The sequence below is a fragment of the Lycium barbarum genome, chromosome 4 (assembly GCF_019175385.1).
Source record: "Lycium barbarum isolate Lr01 chromosome 4, ASM1917538v2, whole genome shotgun sequence".
NCBI classification, from domain to species: Eukaryota; Viridiplantae; Streptophyta; class Magnoliopsida; order Solanales; family Solanaceae; genus Lycium; species Lycium barbarum.
Window position 1 is genome coordinate 10,254,131 of NC_083340.1, and position 18,907 is coordinate 10,273,037.

Here is an 18,907-nt window from a genome sequence, read left to right on the forward strand (position 1 = left end):
TTTTAGGATACTGGATAAGTGAAGGGGGGACTGAAATATATACTATTTTTGGCTTGAGAAAAGAAATGCAAATGTGTTAAATTGATCAAGATGGCTATTAGGGAAAATGCGTCAAACATATGGAACGTTTTTTTAAAAAGTGTCATATTAAAAAATAAATCATCTCTTTCAAACCCTTACTTTGGTTGAATTCGTTTTGATTGGAACTTTCATGATTGAAATGGAGTTAACAACAAAGTGAAACCTTTTCTCTCTTTTTTTTAATCCTAAAATCACTTCACAGATCAAACATTTAGTAATAAAATTACTAAAATGGAGTAAGGACCAACAGGTTTCGTGGTGTAGTTGGTTATCACGTCAGTCTAACACACTGAAGGTCTCCGGTTCGAGTCCGGGCGAAGCCATTTTTGGCATTTTTATCCTCATTTCTCATTGGTTGAATGGTTCCACGTCATACATTATGCAGACATTTTTCATTTTAATCAACACTTTCATTGTCAAAAAGGACCCCTTTGTTTATGTAGTGAATTACTATATGGATTGACGATTATGATGGATGCAATAATAATAAAGGAAATATTACGTAGGTATTACCCTCCCACTCATTTTATACATATAAATAAATAAAATATGGTTCCTTCAAAAGTCCTTACAGGAGACATTTCATTGGCTAAACTTGTAGTTCTCGGTCTTGCTAAGTATGACAACAGAAAGGAAACTGCAATTACAAGAGACATTCATTATCAATGTAATATGGCGAGGTTGAACTTCTTTAGTAGCTAGAGTTTTACTTATCATCCTTCTTTGCATTGAGCAAAGATTGTAGGCAGAATAGCTACAGACCCTCTAAATTTGACGTGTTTTATTCGGATTCCTCTGAAATTTTAATACTTGATCCTAATTACTCTTTTATAATTGTTACCCCTCAAATAATAATTGGTTCTAATTACTTTCTTATACTTAATTTTCTATAATCGTTATCCTCTCAAAAGAAAAATGATAAAAGAACAAAAAAATTATGTTGTATTTTAAGAAAATAGCCGTTGGAATGACAAAATATAACTATTTCAGATTTTTTTCCACATCAGTTAATATGATGTGGATGTTATTTTACATTCTCCCGCGTCAAGCGTCATCTAAAATCACTTGAATTATAGAAAGGTTGGGGGAGGAGGGGGGGGGGGGGGGGGGAGGATTGTGGGTAGTGACATAGCTAGAAATATCGTCAAGGGTGTTCAAAATTTAAAGAAGTCGATATAATTCTTTTGTGTTTGATGTGTGCATTGAAAATTTTAAATCAAACATTGCAATATTTAGCTAAACCATACAAATACTTTAATACAACTACAATTTTATAAATCAAAACTAACTTAAAAAGACAACAAAACAATTCTACTAATAAATCTTAGATTTAAGTAATTTACCACAATCATGGCCGAAAAGTAAAACTCTTGAAGCCTAGCACCAAAAAAGGGAGAGAGTCGAGAGGGTTTAGAGCTTTTTGGTAAAGAAATTTTTCTACAACTTGACTTTTAAGGTTTAGGATTTACTTAATACATTTAATCAAAAAATTATTTTTAAGATTATTTTTTTGTTTTTACACAATTTTAAAGTTTTAAGAGTTACTCCTTTATTAAGAAACTTTTAGTTTATTAATTGTAAAAAAAGAGAGGAATAGAAGCCACCACATTTGGTTGGTTTTTAACAGTTTCTCCACTACAAACAAAATGGTCCACAAAAGAGCGCACGAACAACCTATATGAGAATAGGACCCGCATTATGAACACACTATTGGGCTGTAACTCATATTTGTGCTAAGGGTGTTCAAACTATCATGTATATAATATTTGACCTATATACACGGTATAATTTTCCGACAAAGAGTGTTCGAATGACCCCCTTCGGAGGCTATAGCTCCGCCCGGGAGGAGGGATAATTAGGACCATACATAATTTAAGGAAAAATTGAATAAAGCTTGCTAAGTTTAGAAGGATCTTTAGATATTCTGTCATAATTGTATGATAAAGAGACTTGAAATTAAGATGGTCCTGTCCAGATATTGTCACAGCATCTCTTAACAGCTAAAACAAAGAAGCAGATTTAATTGCTTTATATTATTTATAATGGTTTCATAAAAATATAACAAATTAAAGACTTGATAAATGTGTAAAATGATTATCTAAAGTGTTCACTCAATCCTACAGGTAAAGAGTGCCCTTTTAATCCTGAAGTAGATCAAAATATAAATTACCATATCTTTCTTTTGCCAACTACAGCTTAAACACTCATAAATGAACAACTTTAGAAGTGCACATTCAACATAACTTCATTTTAACTTAAACGTCACAAAAAGTTGTATATTGCAATTTGCAAAGATGTACATCTAGCTCAAGTATATATCATATTTGTTGTTATATCTCCAAAAACTGATGTGAAGTTCTTGGATCTATGTTGGACACTAGAACTCTTTAAAACTAGTTAACTTGACATGATATTGAGTCATTTGAATTTAAAGAATCAAGGCACTAAGTGTTAACTTCAATGAGTAGGCAGAATAATAAATTTTCAGATATCTACTAGATACTTGGAAGTTAAACAGCCTTAATTTTTTAAAATGAGCTTTAAAAATTTTGGTCAATATTTCTGCTAGACCATTTTCAAAGTTGCTGAATGTTTCACTGCACAAGATTACAATTTTACAAAATAATTACCTCAAGTGAGCTATTTTCAACTTCTATGGTCCTCAACTTAAGGTGCACCTATAGCTCATTCCCACCCCAAAAAAGCCGACGATGTCCCACAAGGTTAAAGATATAGGCTATTAGGTTGGGTCAGGAAATAGAACTTTTGTTTCATCAAACTAATGTAATATGGTGGTATGGTTTATTATAGGAAATAACCGACTCAAATCAAACCATGGTTACTTTTTGAGTTTTTGTTCTATTTTTTAGGGGGAAAAATTGTGTTCTTACTTCTTGAGTTAAATTTAAGGTTGAGCAAAATCCAATGTTTAGTTGTTGCGATGCAAATGATGCTAGAGTTTCATACTTGTAAAATATGAGTAGTTGTTTTCATACTGTAATTGGAATCCTCACAATTTATAATAAAATTTCGAATTAAGTCAGGTAAAATGTCCATCTTTCAACGGTTGACCAGATAGAAAAAAAAATCACTTCTCAAATAGTTCTATTAACATTACATTTCTGAAATGCAACTTACCAAGTTTATATTTTGATTGAGTATCTATCTTTTCCTTCAAACAAATTTAAAGTAGCTTTTATTTTACCTGTGACCCCAGGAGCTTTTCCTTTTTGCTCCCTTGATAACTGGAATTCACAACCTTTAGATTAGAGACGGAGGGTGCTTACCATTTGAACAACCCCTCTTGTCAATTTAAAGTAGCTTGGAATATGTGCTCGTTGGTTTTCAGTTTTATTAGATGCAAAGAAATTCTAATTACAATATCCACAAAATTTGTAATCTTATTAAGCAAATTCAAACTATACAAGTTTACCTCAGTTATGTTATACCTAATCCCATAATTTGATCTCTTTTAGTTTGATTCTACAAATTTGTTTCACAACATATCTTTCTAACCAAATCTTTTATAGTTCCCCAAAATTGAGATAAAAATAACAAATTAAGGAATAAGCTTTTAGAAATAAAACAAGAAAGATCTTAGAAAGCTAAATGTAGTTTAATACGTTGACCTAAACTCTATCATGCATTTGACCGACTTAGATAAGAGAAAAAGGAAAATCATAAAAGAAAGAAGATCCATCAATTAACATATCAGGCATGCTTAACTATTTCGTGACTATGTATTTCATAATTTGTTTTGATGCACAAATATTTATTTTCTTTTACAAACAATAGGTGAAGTTCGAAAGCTAGCAATGTATAAATTTAAAACAATTAGGTCAGTTATCAGTACGTTTTCACATATTAAAAAAGCAAAAAACAAAAAACAAAAAAATGTACTCCTTTCGTCTAAACATGAAATTTAAAATGTTAATGTGGCTTAAACACCATACCAATAGTAAGTGAGACGTATTACTAAAATAATAAGTAAAAAATAGTTTGATAAAGAAAACATAACATTGAAGTTTAGAATATGCATAGATAAATGAAAATGAATTCTTTGAAGTTGTAAGGACTTAACAGAATAATTTTATTAATCATATTCTTCCAAATATCTGGGACTTTATGGAAATTGGATCATTAATGGGCCTAAATCAAACTTTATTATAGAACTAGGGTAAATGACCTAACGAATACATCACACAACCTCGCATACGCTCTTATTACTAAATTATAGTTAACCGGTACACCTTTTCACAGTAATTTATGACTTATCCACGGTAAAATTAGTATGACCTGGTTTAAATGCGGTGATACTAAATATAGTTAATCGGTACACCTTTACATCTTAATTATGACTTAACCATGATAAATTAGTTTGACTTGGTTCAAATACCGTGTGGGGACCTTATTACTAAATATAGTTAAGAGAAAAGACATCATTTAACCCTTGAATTTGACACGAAAACTCACTTTAACAATTAAACTTAAGTTGTATTTATATACCTCCCTTAACAACTTTCATTTCAATTATTTTCCACCCTAAAAAAATAATACCACTCTCACAATGTGAGGTGTATTACACTCGCGCCATGTCATTGTCACATCATTGCCACGTCGTTGCCACATCATTGCCATGTCAAAATTACCAACACTTCATTTTTTGTTTTTCTTTTATTATTTTTTCTCTTTCTCTTTCTTTTTCTTTCTCCTCATCCTCACCCTACTTTTAGCAACCACTACACCGCTGCTACCCCCACCGCCACCACCACCGCAAAAAAAAAATCATATTATTATCAGTCCAAAAAAAAATCACCACCACCATCTTTAACCCAAATCCACAACCACCACCATCATCTCCTCCAACAAATTTCATCCAACTCCTTCTCAAATTAGTCCCACTTACACTTAAATTCGTCCAAATTAGTTGTTTTGGTTGTTATTGTTGGCCATTATTAGTATTATTATTAGCAAACCCATTTCTTCCATAACCATTATTCCATAACTTTATTTTTGAAAGAAAATCAAAATCAAAATCAAGAAACCAAAAAATGGTGAAAATGTAAAGAAAAGAATGATGAGAACACAGAGAGAAAGAGGGATTTGCGAAGAAGAAGAAGATGGAGGAAGGTGGTGGGGGCGGGGCTGCGGGGTGGGGTGGGGGGTTGTGAAGAAGAAGAAGCAGCTGGGGGCGGGGCTGTGGCGGGGGGAGGGGGCGGGGCTGTGGAGTGGGAAGAAGATGGTGGGTGAGAAGAAGAAGAAGAAGAAGAAGCAGCTGGGGGCGGGGCTGTGGCGGGGGGGGTGGCTGTGGAGTGGGAAGAAGATGGTGGGTGGGGCTGTGGAGTGGGAGGGGGATTGTGAAGAAGATGGTTTTTATTTTTATTTTATTTTTTAATTGTATAATGTTTATTTTATTTTTTAATTATATATATATATATATATATATATATATATATATATAGAGCGGGTTCACTTTTTTTGTTTTTCACTCTCTTAATTATTATTTTTTTGTTTTTTTTTTGCCACGTCAGCATTTGGGGTGGAAAATAATTGAAATGAAAGTTATTAAGGGGGGTATATAAATACAACTTACGTTTAGTTGCTAAAGTGAGTTTTCGTGTCAAGTTCAGGGGTTACATGATGTCTTTTCTCTATAGTTAATGGGTACGCTTTTACACCTTAATTATGACTTAACCACGGTAAATTAGTATGACTTGGTTCAAATACCGTGTGCGGATATTATTACCAAATATAGTTGATCAGTACGCCTTTACACTTTAATGATGACTTAATCGCGTTAAATTAGTATGACTTGGTTCAAATACCTTGTGTGGATAAATTCACACTCAAAACTCAGGCAACATTCAATTGTAAGGTACCAAGTAAATCAAAGGCAACGAAATGAATCAAAATTAGAGTACCCAAAAGTAACAAATTTAATGCTGAAAGATGTTTTTCCATACTTTAATGAATTTTAGAAATTAGAATATACCAAAATTGAAAAATTTAAACATCGTATGCCAATTTTGCAAAATTTTGATTAACCAGCTGACACTAATAATGATGTCATTTGAGAAGGAAAGCTACTCTCTCTTTCTACCTCTTCAGTTACCATTCCAAAAATTATAATTAATCAATTGCATTAAAAAAACCAGAATCATTGTGAAAAGAGTAACAAATCATCATTTATTATGTTTCATGCATGCATTTCTTATTCTGGAAAATTTTGCATACAAATGTTAGATTTATGAGGTATCTCCATTTGTTTCTACGTCAAAAGCTAGGAGGAAGAAGAGGAACAAAAAAAAAGGTCAAAAGAACAACTTTTATGATTGAAAAAATGGCTGGAAGATCAAGAAAACAGAAAAAACAGAGAAGCAGCTCTAGTTCTTGGAGTTCAGAATCTTCACACAGCATGAATGACTTACATTATGGTGCAAAATTACCAGTGAAAAAGGCAAAAAAAGAGTTTTTGGCTAAGCCCATAAAAGGCTATCTCACTGAAGATGACACAAAACTTGAAACCTCTTCAATGGGGACCAGCAGGAAACGAAATCGCCCTTCGAAGAAAGAGCAACATGCAAAACTGGAAATGGTTAAAGATGAACCATCTTCATCAGAGGATAATCAAGATTCTGCTGTTTTAAGTAAGAAGAAAATAACAAGGGATAGGAGAAAAAGAGCAGAACAAGGTAGAAAAAGGAAAGAAAATGGCCAAACACAGAGGAAAGCAACAATACTTTCATGGCTTATAGATTGCGACGTAATTCAAGAAAATGCAGAAGTTATTGTCATGGAAGAAGGGGAGACAGGAAAAAAAGGGGGGAAAATAAAAAAGGAAGGCATACTTTGTTCCTGTTGCTATAAAGTTTTCACAGCAGCAGAATTCTATAATCATGCCGGAGGAGAATCTAGCAAACATTGTGAGAAAATCTTCATTGCTGAAACATGTTCTTCTCTTCTGTCTTTAATGATTCAAGCTTGGGATCTACCAGAAGAACGTAATTTTCGTCGATTTAACTTAATTGAAACCAAGGATGATGCTAGTGACTCGTATGATGATGCTTGCATGATTTGTGCTGATGGAGGGGATCTTATGTGTTGTGACAAATGCAGCTCCACTTACCATCATGAAAAGTGCTTGGGAATGAAGGTGATAAAACAAACTCTCTCACTATATAGTTGTCTTTAAACAGCAGCCTCGTGCACTAAACTCATGCTAATATTGGACCTCTATATGTGGTCTTACCTTGCATTTGTTTCCACAGCTTGACACTCTGTGACTAGTGGTGAAGCTACAATTTTTATGAAGGGAATTCAACTTTTATATAAATAGGCTAGATCAAGCTTCTGTTTCAAGTAAAAGGAATTCAACCCTTATATTTATTAGGCTTGTAACATACATGTATAATAAGTAAAATAATTAGCAAGGGGTATCATCTAAACCCCATTGCTTCAAGGTGGCTACACCACAACTATTGTTTCCTTAGCAAGGGGTATCATCTAAACCCCATTGCTTCAAGGTGGCTACACCCCAGCCTGTGACCTTGTGGTAACACCACAACTATTACCATCGCGACAAGTCTCCCCTTTACTACATAGTTATGTTTAATTAGGTTAAATCATATTGACACTGATAAATTGTGGAGTTTCTGAATTGCAGGAGGTTCCTACTGGATCATGGTATTGCTCATATTGTGTTTGCAAATTCTGTGGGGAGCCTGCTTATAAAAATGATTATTTGCTCAAATGTCCTCTATGTGAGAAAAAATGTAAGTAAAGACAGGTTTTTTCCTGGTTCCTGTCTGTACCCTTTCTGAGTTTCTTGTCCTCTGTGAAGTGCAACTAAAAATAGTACATTTTTTACCTGTTATACAGATCACTGGGAGTGCCATTTAGCCAGAGAACCAGTCAGCATAGACATTAATAACACCCCACAACGCACATTCTGTGACCATATCTGCAATGAGGTAACACACTCAATATCCTAAAGTAGTTAATTTTGATGTTTCATTCTTTGTAGCAAAGTGAAAAGAGTTGTACTGTTGAAAACCGCTTCTATTTTCTATAACTGTGGTGTCTAAGTCAGTTTGTGTGTATCTTGACTACTCCTCCGGGCAACTGCTATCTCCCACCAGCACAGATACTGGATGACTTTGTCCTCTAAGGCTTAGGCAGATGGGAGGAAATCACATGACATTATTGTCTCTGCACTAGGCTTCCAAATAGTCAAATACACATGGGCGCTGTACTTATAAAGGACTTCTAGGCTTATTAGCTACTAATGATAACTAAGATGCTTTTGAATTGAATTATTCTTGTGAAGATCTATGATAAACTGGAGAGAGGCATTCTTGGTGTTGAACACGAGCTCGATAGAAGCTACAAATGGACACTTCTTCAGAACACAGATGATGGCTGTGGCATTAATATAGAAGACCATTATCAGAGAACTATGTGCCACTCCAAGCTAGTCGTAGCACGAAGACTTATGGAAGATTGTTTCGAGCAAATTATAGACAGGCATACTAGAATTGATGTCATCAAAAGTGTGGTCTACAACTGTGGGTAATCTACAATCTCTCATCTTTTTTTTGTGATAATGGTAACAGTAATCTAAAATCTCTCATCATATATTGCCCAAAGATCAATAAGTGAACTCTCTTTATGTCCTAATGAAAACTTCTTGCAGGTCAAATTTCAACAGGGTGAATTTCAGGGGCTTTTTCACTGCTATTTTAGAAAAGGATGAAGAGATCATTTCTGCAGCAACCATAAGGTATATATTTCTCTCCTAAACCAGCTTCAGCATCAAATTATCATAAGTTTGTTTTTTTAGTTCTTACAATCTAGTTTATATTTGAAGGATTCACGGAACAAAGCTTGCTGAAATGCCCTTCATCGCAACAAATAAGGAATATAGGAGAAAAGGAATGTGCAGAAAGTTAATGGTTTACATTGAATCGGTAAGAACGTTATCTCAGTTTTACACTACCATTATATTTTAACCTATTGTAGCAGTTAACTAGTCTTAGTGTATAAAAGTTAAATTATTTTGTTAATCCTTATAAGTATGATCCTATTTGTTGCAGGCTCTTTGCTATCTAAAGGTAGAAAAACTGGTGATTCCATCAGTAACAGAGCGTATAGGGACCTGGATAGAAAATTATTGTTTTCATCTCATCAAGTCCCCAATACCAAAAGAAATAATATTGCACAATACATTGATGTTCCATGATTCAAAGAGATTGGAAAAAGACCTCCTTCCATCTGCTTTGGCAAGGACATATCGAGCTAATTCTCGAGGTATTTTTACTCATAACCAATCCTCCTCCATCCTAATAAAAAATGAAAAGAAAAAAAGTTCTATGCCTAATCTTGATTTAATGGAGCGGAACAGATATTAAGGATTCATATAACCGACCCCGACTAATTTGAAACTGAGGCCTGATTCTAGCTTGTTGTTGCAGCCAGAGAGACACGGAGTTCCGCAAAGAAATGTGAAGAGCCAAGACCCTTTGACTTGAATGTTGAAGCATCTCATCAACAGGACAAAGACTGCTAATTGAATTGCATAGACAAAGCACTGTAGTTCCCATATTTATGCCAAGTACTTCAAATTTAGATAAGATTTCTTAGCTAGTCATTAACTAGGTCATGCATTAATGCTAGTCTCTTTTTTCTCTTTTACAGTTGTACTCTTGATATTCTAGATTTTCAAGATCAGTGTTCAGTTTCATTCTTGTATTGAGATTCCTAGAGTGTTTGTTTGCTTAAACATGAATTATTTACATTTCTTGATTAATGAATGTATCCCAAATGAACTTGGTGCCAAAGAATTATTGGAATCTTTCCATTGGTACATTGGTGGCAACAACATAAAAACAAAGGCCTCGGCTAGGCAAGAGATAGTACCGTTTTTCCTTTCTTAAATAGAGATTTAAGAAGAACTGGGGCAATAGGGATTGTATATACAGAGAGAGACAAAGCACGTTAAGTCACAAATCTCAACAGTCTAACAATGGCACCGGCACCTGGAATTGAAGAAGAGCATGTTGAGATACTTTCAATGAATCATGGCAACAAAATGCAAGTAAAAAAATCCATATGGTCCGAGGAAGAATGGCCTGCACTAAAGCACGACGATTTCGGAGATGTAATTAACGATATCCCACTGATCAATCTCAATAATTGTATTTGGGACAATAAACAAGAACTTCGTGAAAATGTATGCCAAGATATGGTGAAAGCAAGCGAAAAATGGGACTCTTTAAGCTTATAGATCATGGGGTACCTAGTGAGATTGTTAAGAATTTTACCAATCGCTTGCACGAGCTTTTTGAACTTCCCCCGGGGAACAAAAGCTCAAAGGTGGCAAAATATCAAGCTTGCCTTTGGGGAATTACGCCTCAAATCCGAGTATGAGCAGAACTTGCCCTGGGCTGAAATTTTGCAGCTGCTTCAGTCACTTGAAATGGTTGTCCAATTCGCCAAAAAGGTCTATGGTGACCAATACCAGACATTTAGGTACACATTCAACAACTTATATCCTCAACAAGTCCCTTAGTGTGCGAGCCTAGTTTATAAGCACAGAGGCGGACCTTGGATTTAAACTGGATGCAATCGAGTTTTGCAGCTGCTTCAGTCACTTGAAATGGTTGTCCAATTCGCCAAAAAGGTCTATGGTGACCAATACCAGACATTTAGGTACACATTCAACAACTTATATCCTCAACAAGTCCCTTAGTGTGCGAGCCTAGTTTATAAGCACAGAGGCGGACCTTGGATTTAAACTGGATGCAATCGAGTTTTAAGGTTAAACCTGGACTTATTGTACTTCATAAATTATGAGTTTAGATCTAGTATTTGTTGAAGTTTTAGCACACATATATATATCAACTCCCCAAGTCTAGTCGAAAACTATGGGTTTGGATGAGCCTTCAATTGGATAGGTGGTCTGGCACATTAGTCGTGGCACTTTTTTTAAAGTAGTGTGCATCATTTGGGGTGATAAAAGGAACCAGAGAGTCTTGATGGTAACTGGGTTCATTGCGTAGCATGGAATTCTGTAACAGCAAACCTATTACTGGTCACGGTAACAAAACAAAGGGTTGCATCCGACCCTGGCTAAGCAATGGAAATTCGTTTTGAAGAAGGGTGGTATTGAGATTTGAGATTTGAACTAAGTACCTCGACTCTAATGAATACCATATTAAATTGTGTGACCAGTTCATCTAAGCTTAAGTTATTTGAGAAGGTATACTTTAATTTACTTAACTATTCTTAACCAAAATTCTGATTTTGCTGGTTTTGACTATGATAAATTATTCAGCAATGTGATGATAGAGTACATGAAAGAAATGGACAAGCTGGGAAGGAGTATAAATGGAGATGCTGGCTCGTGGATTAGGACTTGAAGATGACTTCTTCAGCAAGAATTTTGAAGAAAAGGAGGCTACTATTTTCAGAATAAGCAGGTATCCTCCTTGGCCTCTCCCGGAGATAGTAGGAACAGGGATCCATTCAGACCCCCAAACATTAACCATATTGTGTCAAGACCTTGTTGGTGGCCTTCAAGTGCTCAAGGATGACAAACAATGGATTGGAGTTTAGGCCACTTTCTAATTCATTTGTCATCAATATAGGTGACATCCTTGAGATCATTCCCTCTCCTCTACTCAAAGACTCAAAAAGACACAAAACATAATTACTACTAGTACATGATCAGGCTGCACTTTTGAATGACGGAAATCATTTATCAAGAAAATGTTTTTCACGAGGAAGTTATTTGATAATGTTAGGTTACTAGAACATGTTCTCCAGGAGAAACGGTTTCTATCAACGGAGAGAAAATGATTTCGTGCTTATGAACGGAAGTCAATTTCCTTACAACTATGCCAACTTTTAATGTCATATAACTTGCTCCAACCACCATTTAGTTATTATCCATCTTTGGAGCTCAAAAATTTCATCAAAACAATATATGATGTCTAAAATTGTTATTAATGACTTCCGTGATACTATTTCAACTCACAACCAAACACTAGGAAACAACTTTTCAGAAAAACATTGTTCACGGAAAACATTTCACGAAAATTATTTTCATGAAAAATGACTTCCATGATACTAAATGCACATGTTTTTGTATTTTCGATTAATCATTGAACCTTATATTTCTAGCAGGCTTGGACAAATGGAAGGTTAAAGAACGTGATACACAGGGTAGTGGTGAATAAGGAGAATCAGAAGCTATCAGTGGCATATTTCATGAATCCAACAAGCAGTGCAACAATTGAATGCCTACATCAGCTTATTGATCCAGTTTCTAATCCAAGAAAATATGTACCTTTTACGTGGGCTGAACTGCGACACCTTCTTTTAACTACCAGGAGGGTTAGGGGCAAAGCTGTTGCCATCAATAAATTTCTTATTTCGAGTTGAAACTTGAGAATCCATCATCATTTTCAAATCTCTAGTCGTGATTGGTAGCAAGATAGCCAATAATTTGCCTGAGGCTTCAACCTTGAATCCAAAAAGACTTCTTGGTACTCATTGATATCTTTTTCTCATCCTTCGAAGAGAATAAATGCAAAGTGACAGAAGAATACGAGCTCAGCTCGTCTGGTTTAATAAACACACTCGAGTTACAACTGGAACTTGGTTCGATTAAGTACTTGCCTTGAGCACAACGGTGAACTTAGTTCATATCGAGCTCAATTCACTCATCTCGTTCTAAATGCCCACAAGTTTTCTAATAGGAAAAAATTATTACATGCAAAATAACCAATATAACTTGCCTCTTAAATCAAAAAGATTCATAAAAGATCTAAGGTAGCCAAGATTTTGCTAACCATAAACAAGTTGAATCGAGCTTGTCAAAACTCGGCTCATTAAATAAACGAGATTCAATAAACTGGAGCTCAGTCCACTTGTTAAATAAGCATCCTGATTTCAAACTTATACGGGAGGGGTTCGATTGTAAACATATGGATTCAGTTGCAGCTCTACCAACACTAATCTTATTAGCTGATTGTGCATTACACAAGTAATTCCTGAATGACAATCACTAATGCTACTTGACACTAACATATATAGGCATAAGTTATGGGAAATACAGAATATAAAAGTAAAAGCTACCTCTATAAGATCCTTAATGAGAGAAGGATCACCAAACCTTCGATAAACCGCTTCTGCTATTAATGCTCTATAAGCTGTAGCTACTGGGTACTAACACAACTAGGCACAAGAGCAAGGCAAATAAAGCTTACAAGATTAGAAGCTTCCGTGCATTCCATGATAATTCTGCATTTGACATAGTTGCCACTGCTGTCACGATAGTGGACTAGTTAAAAGGGCAGCCCGGTGATAGTGGAATAGTTGTACCTTATAAAGCATATATTAGGGAATCAATGAAGTAAAGGTCCATCTGTAGTAATATCAGGAAGATCAGAACTAACAGAGAACTTCAACCATCTCTTCTTCTCGATAAGCTTAAGACAAGGTTGCATCACCAAACCAATTGCAATGGCGACAAGGCTTACAACCATGACTTTGAATGAAGACAAGGCCAAAACAACACATATGAGAATGGTTGGAGGTATACACAACAGGATGGCTCCAATAGTTCCGCCAGGTATCTTGAATGGACGTGGTGCATGGGGGCACGTTATCCTTAACAATACAAATGCTATAAATTCCAAGATCATTCCAAAGCAATACAAGAAATTTTCTGCAGCTACTATCTCCTGAAAGCTCAGCCATGAAAGTAAAACCACACCAGAAGCTGAGAAGAGGATCCCAAATAAAGGAGTTCCGTAAGGAGATCTCTTAGCAAAAAACTCAGGGAGCATCCCCCTCTCTGCCATACCAAGTAACTGAAAAGAGTCGCTGCTCATCTCCGCCACAAACATTCCCATATTTGACGCTGCAGCAGCCCCTTGAATCCAAACTCTAAGCCAGACTCCACCCAGTATTTTCCCAATATCAGAGAAATAGCCATCAGTCCATAAGTCACGTTGAAGAGGAACAGCTCCAGTACCAATCAACAACGGGAAAAAGTAGGACAGAACAACTAGAATAACAGCATAATACAAAGCCTTAGGCAGAGTCTTCTTCGGGTTACGTACTTCTCCAGCAAGAGTACTTATCGAGTCCCAATAATTCAGATTCCAGAAAAGAGTATTCAGATACAAGTTCCAATCAACATTTTCTACATCTACCACTAACCATCTTGAAGGCCTTAATTTGGGAATCGAAATGAGCCCCATAACCACAAAAGGAAGGATCGACAATATACCAAGCGAAACAGCAAACCCTCCTACAATAGTTAAACCTCTGTAATTCATATAAGTGAGAACCAAAGTAAGGGCCAAAACCGCTATAATCCTAGGAAGCCCACTGCCTAATGCAGGGATGGCTGATTTCAGGTAATCTAAGAACAAAACGGGGTAAAGTGCATTGTCAATGACTCCACTAAGCCATTTCATCCAACCTTGTTGAAAGCCCCAATATGGACCTAAAGCAGACGAAACCCACACAACATAACCGCCGTTTTCAGGGAACATCGTGCCCATTTCAGCTGTAATAAGCGCCTCAGGGAGACTCCATATGAATGGGAAAACCAAGAACCCTAAAAGAGCAAGAAGAGGACCAGCTGCTTGCACAGTGTCCTCAACACCAAAAGGACCACCAGAAACCTCATAGAAAATGAGGAAAACTAAAGGCAAGACTGAAACTTTCCTAGCATTATTTGCTTTAGGAGATGGAACCTCCTCGTTAATCTCTGTGTACTCTGCACTATCAAACTTTCCCATTGGAATTGCAGTTTCTCTATGCACAAGAAACCCTCAATTCTCTGCATTTTGCCAACAAGTTTCAAGTTACATAAAACAACCAACACAGCACAAGAATCATCACACACACGCTAAGTACAAGAACAAAATAAAAAAGAAGCAATTTTTAAGAACTCACAACATGGGTCAGCACAAAATGCAATTAAATTTACCAAAACAATCAATTACATAATGGGTCGTCATAATTTTTCTATACATCAGCATAGAAGAGCAAAAAAATTCAATCTTGAATAGTTAAAAAGAATCCCACTACCTATTGTTCCATGCATCAGATCTTAGTTAAAGCAGAAATTTAAAAAAAAAAAAAAAAAAAAACAAATCAAATCTAGAGCAAGCAGTGTAATGAAGAAATAAAAGAAAAGGATGAATAGGTAAAGAGAACAAACCTTAAAAAGAAAGGCAATTCAATTGGGAAATTACACCATTTTAGTCCATAAAAGTTAACGTCAGGCAGAAGGGTTTGATGATTGATGGGAACTCATTTAGCTGATAGATTTCATTAATTGAAGGTTGTTGAAGTGTCTGCTTATCATTTTCACCCTAGTTAAGGGACCTATGTGGAGTCCCCAACTTAAATGACTCAAAAAGTGAATTTATGGACAAAAAAAAAGCCAAAAAAAAGTTACAAAAGTACGTTTTGCGCACTAATTTAGTACGCAATAGGTATTATTTTCATTTTCACAACACTTGTATAGTTTTAAAGTTTTGAAATTTCACATTTTTTTCATACTTTGATCCATGGTTAGTCATGTTTCGAAATGTCAGACTATCAATATTTTATATAGAACCTGATATCTTTTTCTGCAAATAATAATGTAGGCTCAATACATCAAGTATACATAAACGTTTGGATCATCATTTTAAGGGTTGTAAAGTGCCCCGAATTAAGTTTTATTTGTTTGAAAACTTATTATCTTTAGGTTAGTGTTTTATTTTATAAGGTTTTGATTTAAGCGTTTTATTATTTAGTTAAGACATTACTTCATTTCGAATATGTCGAGATTTTTTTCATAATTAATTTAGGTTGTCGCACGAGTTATTAATAAACGATAATAAAGACTAAGATAACTAATTATCATTTAGAAAATAAAAAAATATATAATATTAACATAAAATGTACAATTTATTTACATATACACAATCTCTAATGGGTCCCACATTTTAGAGCCTTTAGAGTAACCCTAGCCTAACGCGATCCCCACCACCTTCACCATCATCTTCATCCCCCTTCTTCCTCTTAATAATAAGATATTGTATGTCATGATCATCCTTCCTTCCCTTTCTTGAGCCCATGAGCATAACATGCTTCTTGTGGGGCTGGTGTGGAATTTGTATGGTAGGAATCTCATCAGCAACAGGAGATTGGTCAATCTCAGCAGGAGACGGCTCCACAGGCTCGGAAGAATGAACCTGAAATAACATAAAAATAATTTAGTTTAGATTTATTCTAAACTAAACCTAAAATAACACATAAACAATTAAAAACTTAATTATAATTTAGATTTAATTAATACATTATCTTTTGTAAAAAATCAAACATGTATATCGACAAGCTCCTGAGATGGATGATGAGAGGGCTCCTGAGCTGGCTTCTCAGCGGTCTCGAGTGGGCTACTGAGCGGGCCTCGGAGACGGAGATGTAGATGGTGCCAGAGTTGGATCCTAAGAAATGAAAAATTATATAATAATTAGTAAAAGTATTTTAATTTGTTAAAATAATTATTTCAAACACTTACATCTTGGCTCCAGCTGTCGAAGTCCAAAAAAGTGTAGTCGTACTCCAGTTTCCTGCCACCTTGTAGATCACGAACTGGCCGCTCACCCTGTAGATGAGGAACTGGCGGTTGCGCATGGTATGCCTCTACTGATCACCAGTTTATGTTATCTGAATATAGCTCCGCCAGCATATATAGAGGTGTCGACGATCGATAAGAAGTCAACGGGCTCTCTGAAGTCGACGGATGCTGCTGGGATGAAGCGGGAACGGTAGCATGTTCGTCAGACTCATTTACTAGATGGAGGCCTCTACCACCACCACCTCGGCCACCATCCCCTCTAGCCCCACCCCCTTTGTCCCTACTACCTTGGCCACCAGCCCCTCTGTCCCTACCCCCTTGGCCACCAGCCCCTCTAGCCTTACCATCTCTATCACCACTGCTTCTATGAGCACAACCACGACCGCATGCTACAGGGGCCTGATACGGGATATCTGGAACATGCTCATGGATATGTCCGAGCTCTTGTGATTGTTGCATACCACTATTGGCCAGCTGAACCATCCGGGCTGCATATCGTGTTGTCTCGGGGGAATTCATATGGCCCATGTTATCCCAGCGCATTGTCTGTACGGTCCGTAGCTGCATTTGTTTGCAAATATTGATGATTGAACAAATTTGTAACGTAATAAATAAGACGATTAATTAAGTTTAAGTGGGATAAACTTACCAACGCCTTATACCCTCCCTTGAGTGCTACATATCCTCGGTCCTCTGTGTGACGCGTCTAGGGGTTGCCAATCAAGCAGCGTGTGATCTGCCGGTACCACTCTATGTACTCGAGGATCGGAGTCGTATGTCCAACCACCGCTAGTGACCCCATCCTATATTGCCAACACTGGAGCTACTCATGTATAAAGGCCCAAAATGTAGCATCGGTGATCGCACGCTCATCCTGCGTATAGTGGTCGCGCTCCCAAACAGCCGGCTCAAGTATATTCTGTACGTGCCAGAACTGTCGTAACATGTGGTAGGGCGCGTGATCCTCAACGATATTCATGTGTATCAATAGACACCGCGACCTCTACATGTGCTCACCAGCCCTACAAAACGCCGACAACCGATCCAAAATCTGATCATACGACCTCCATATAAAAAACTGTAAAAAAAAATTAATTAGTAAACAATACAGGCCAAAAATAGTAAAAAAAAAAAAAAAAAAAAAAAAAGATAACAATCTACCATGTTCGCCGTCATACGATCTAGCTGATTCCTGAACGGAAGAAGACTGTGGCGCGTATCCACATCTCGGATTATGCCTCCATCTCCTCGCGTAGGGCATGCCCTCAACAATGAAGTCAGGTTGAGGGTGCGTAGCTACGGGTTGAAAAGTCCTTATCCTAGACCACGCCCATATCTGAAAGGATTATTTAAAAAAAAAAATAGTCGTTGTTTCAAAAAGCTATATTTAGAATAAAATTACACACTTTTAAATATATTACTTGGAGGAGCGCATGAAATCCGCCGACATCCGCATACTCGCCCACAAACGCTTGACATAGTAAGTGATACAGGTAAGCCAGAACAACAGCTCCCCAACTATAACATCCCAACTCACCCAGATCCTCCATATATAGTAAATACCAGAAGCTCACATTGAAACCCGATGTGTTCGGGAACAAGATGCCCCGGAATATGATGAGTAAGTATAGACGGGCACGACGATCGACCTCCATCTGAGGTGTGTCCTCCATAATAGGATATTGGATGTCTATGAGGTGCAAGTGAGTACATAGGGAAACCAACCACACCCGAATCTGTTACCAGAAATCATGCTCCTCTGGCACGAAACCAGTGAGCCTAGTCAACTCCTGTCGATACCATCTGAGCCGCTGAGGCTCCTCAGTATATAATGGGCGTCCATCTACCCATAGACCATATATGACCTTCACATACTCAAGCATGATAGTGGCCTCACCAGTACGGAGATGAAATGTGTGAGTCTCCGGTCACCATCAGTTAATCATGGCAGTCACAAGAGCCCTATCATGTTGTACCCAATCAACGACGATGCAATTGTAGATACCGCCTTGATAAAGTATATCTAATATGCAACGATGTGGGGGCCGAGGCCCCCCAAGATCCCACGCATGTCCTATCCTATGGGGACGGAACAACGTACTAGAATGTATCTCCCCATCCCATAATAGCTGGGACCTATGAACAACCTATAGATAAAGTAATGATGTATCAAAGGGC

The 18,907-nt window shown here is 36.6% G+C and overlaps 2 protein-coding genes and 1 non-coding gene across 3 annotated transcripts; 2 read left to right on the forward strand and 1 right to left on the reverse strand.

Moving 5' to 3' along the window:
- Positions 1–330: 330 nt before the first annotated feature.
- TRNAV-AAC (transfer RNA valine (anticodon AAC)) lies at positions 331–404 on the forward strand. The gene has a single exon. It is a non-coding gene; the product is annotated as a tRNA-Val (tRNA).
- Positions 405–11,466: 11,062 nt separating this feature from the next.
- On the forward strand, positions 11,467–13,427 carry LOC132637137 (gibberellin 20 oxidase 3-like). The gene is made up of 3 exons (XM_060354277.1): positions 11,467–11,658; positions 12,265–12,474; positions 13,299–13,427. Exons 1-3 carry the CDS (start codon positions 11,467–11,469, stop codon positions 13,425–13,427), a joined length of 531 nt encoding a protein of 176 aa, XP_060210260.1.
- Positions 13,078–15,484, reverse strand: LOC132635162 (probable polyamine transporter At1g31830). Its single transcript, XM_060351432.1, has 2 exons — positions 15,320–15,484; positions 13,078–14,935 (listed from the first exon to the last, which is right to left on the reverse strand). Exon 2 carries the CDS (start codon positions 14,892–14,894, stop codon positions 13,488–13,490), a length of 1,407 nt encoding a protein of 468 aa, XP_060207415.1. The 5' UTR covers positions 14,895–14,935; positions 15,320–15,484; the 3' UTR covers positions 13,078–13,487.
- Positions 15,485–18,907: the final 3,423 nt, after the last annotated feature.

What these genes read in the sequence shown, in the direction of transcription:
- LOC132637137 (XM_060354277.1), top strand. Translation starts at nt 11,467, where the DNA reads ATGGAGATGCTGGCTCGTGGATTAGGACTTGAAGATGACTTCTTCAGC. An exon ending in ACCTTGTTGGTGGCCTTCAA is followed by an intron (nt 11,659 to 12,264) that starts GTGCTCAAGGAT and finishes TATTTCTAGCAG; the next exon opens with GCTTGGACAAATGGAAGGTT. An exon ending in TTCTTTTAACTACCAGGAGG is followed by an intron (nt 12,475 to 13,298) that starts GTTAGGGGCAAA and finishes TATAAGCTGTAG; the next exon opens with CTACTGGGTACTAACACAAC.
- LOC132635162 (XM_060351432.1), bottom strand. Translation starts at nt 14,894, where the DNA reads ATGGGAAAGTTTGATAGTGCAGAGTACACAGAGATTAACGAGGAGGTT.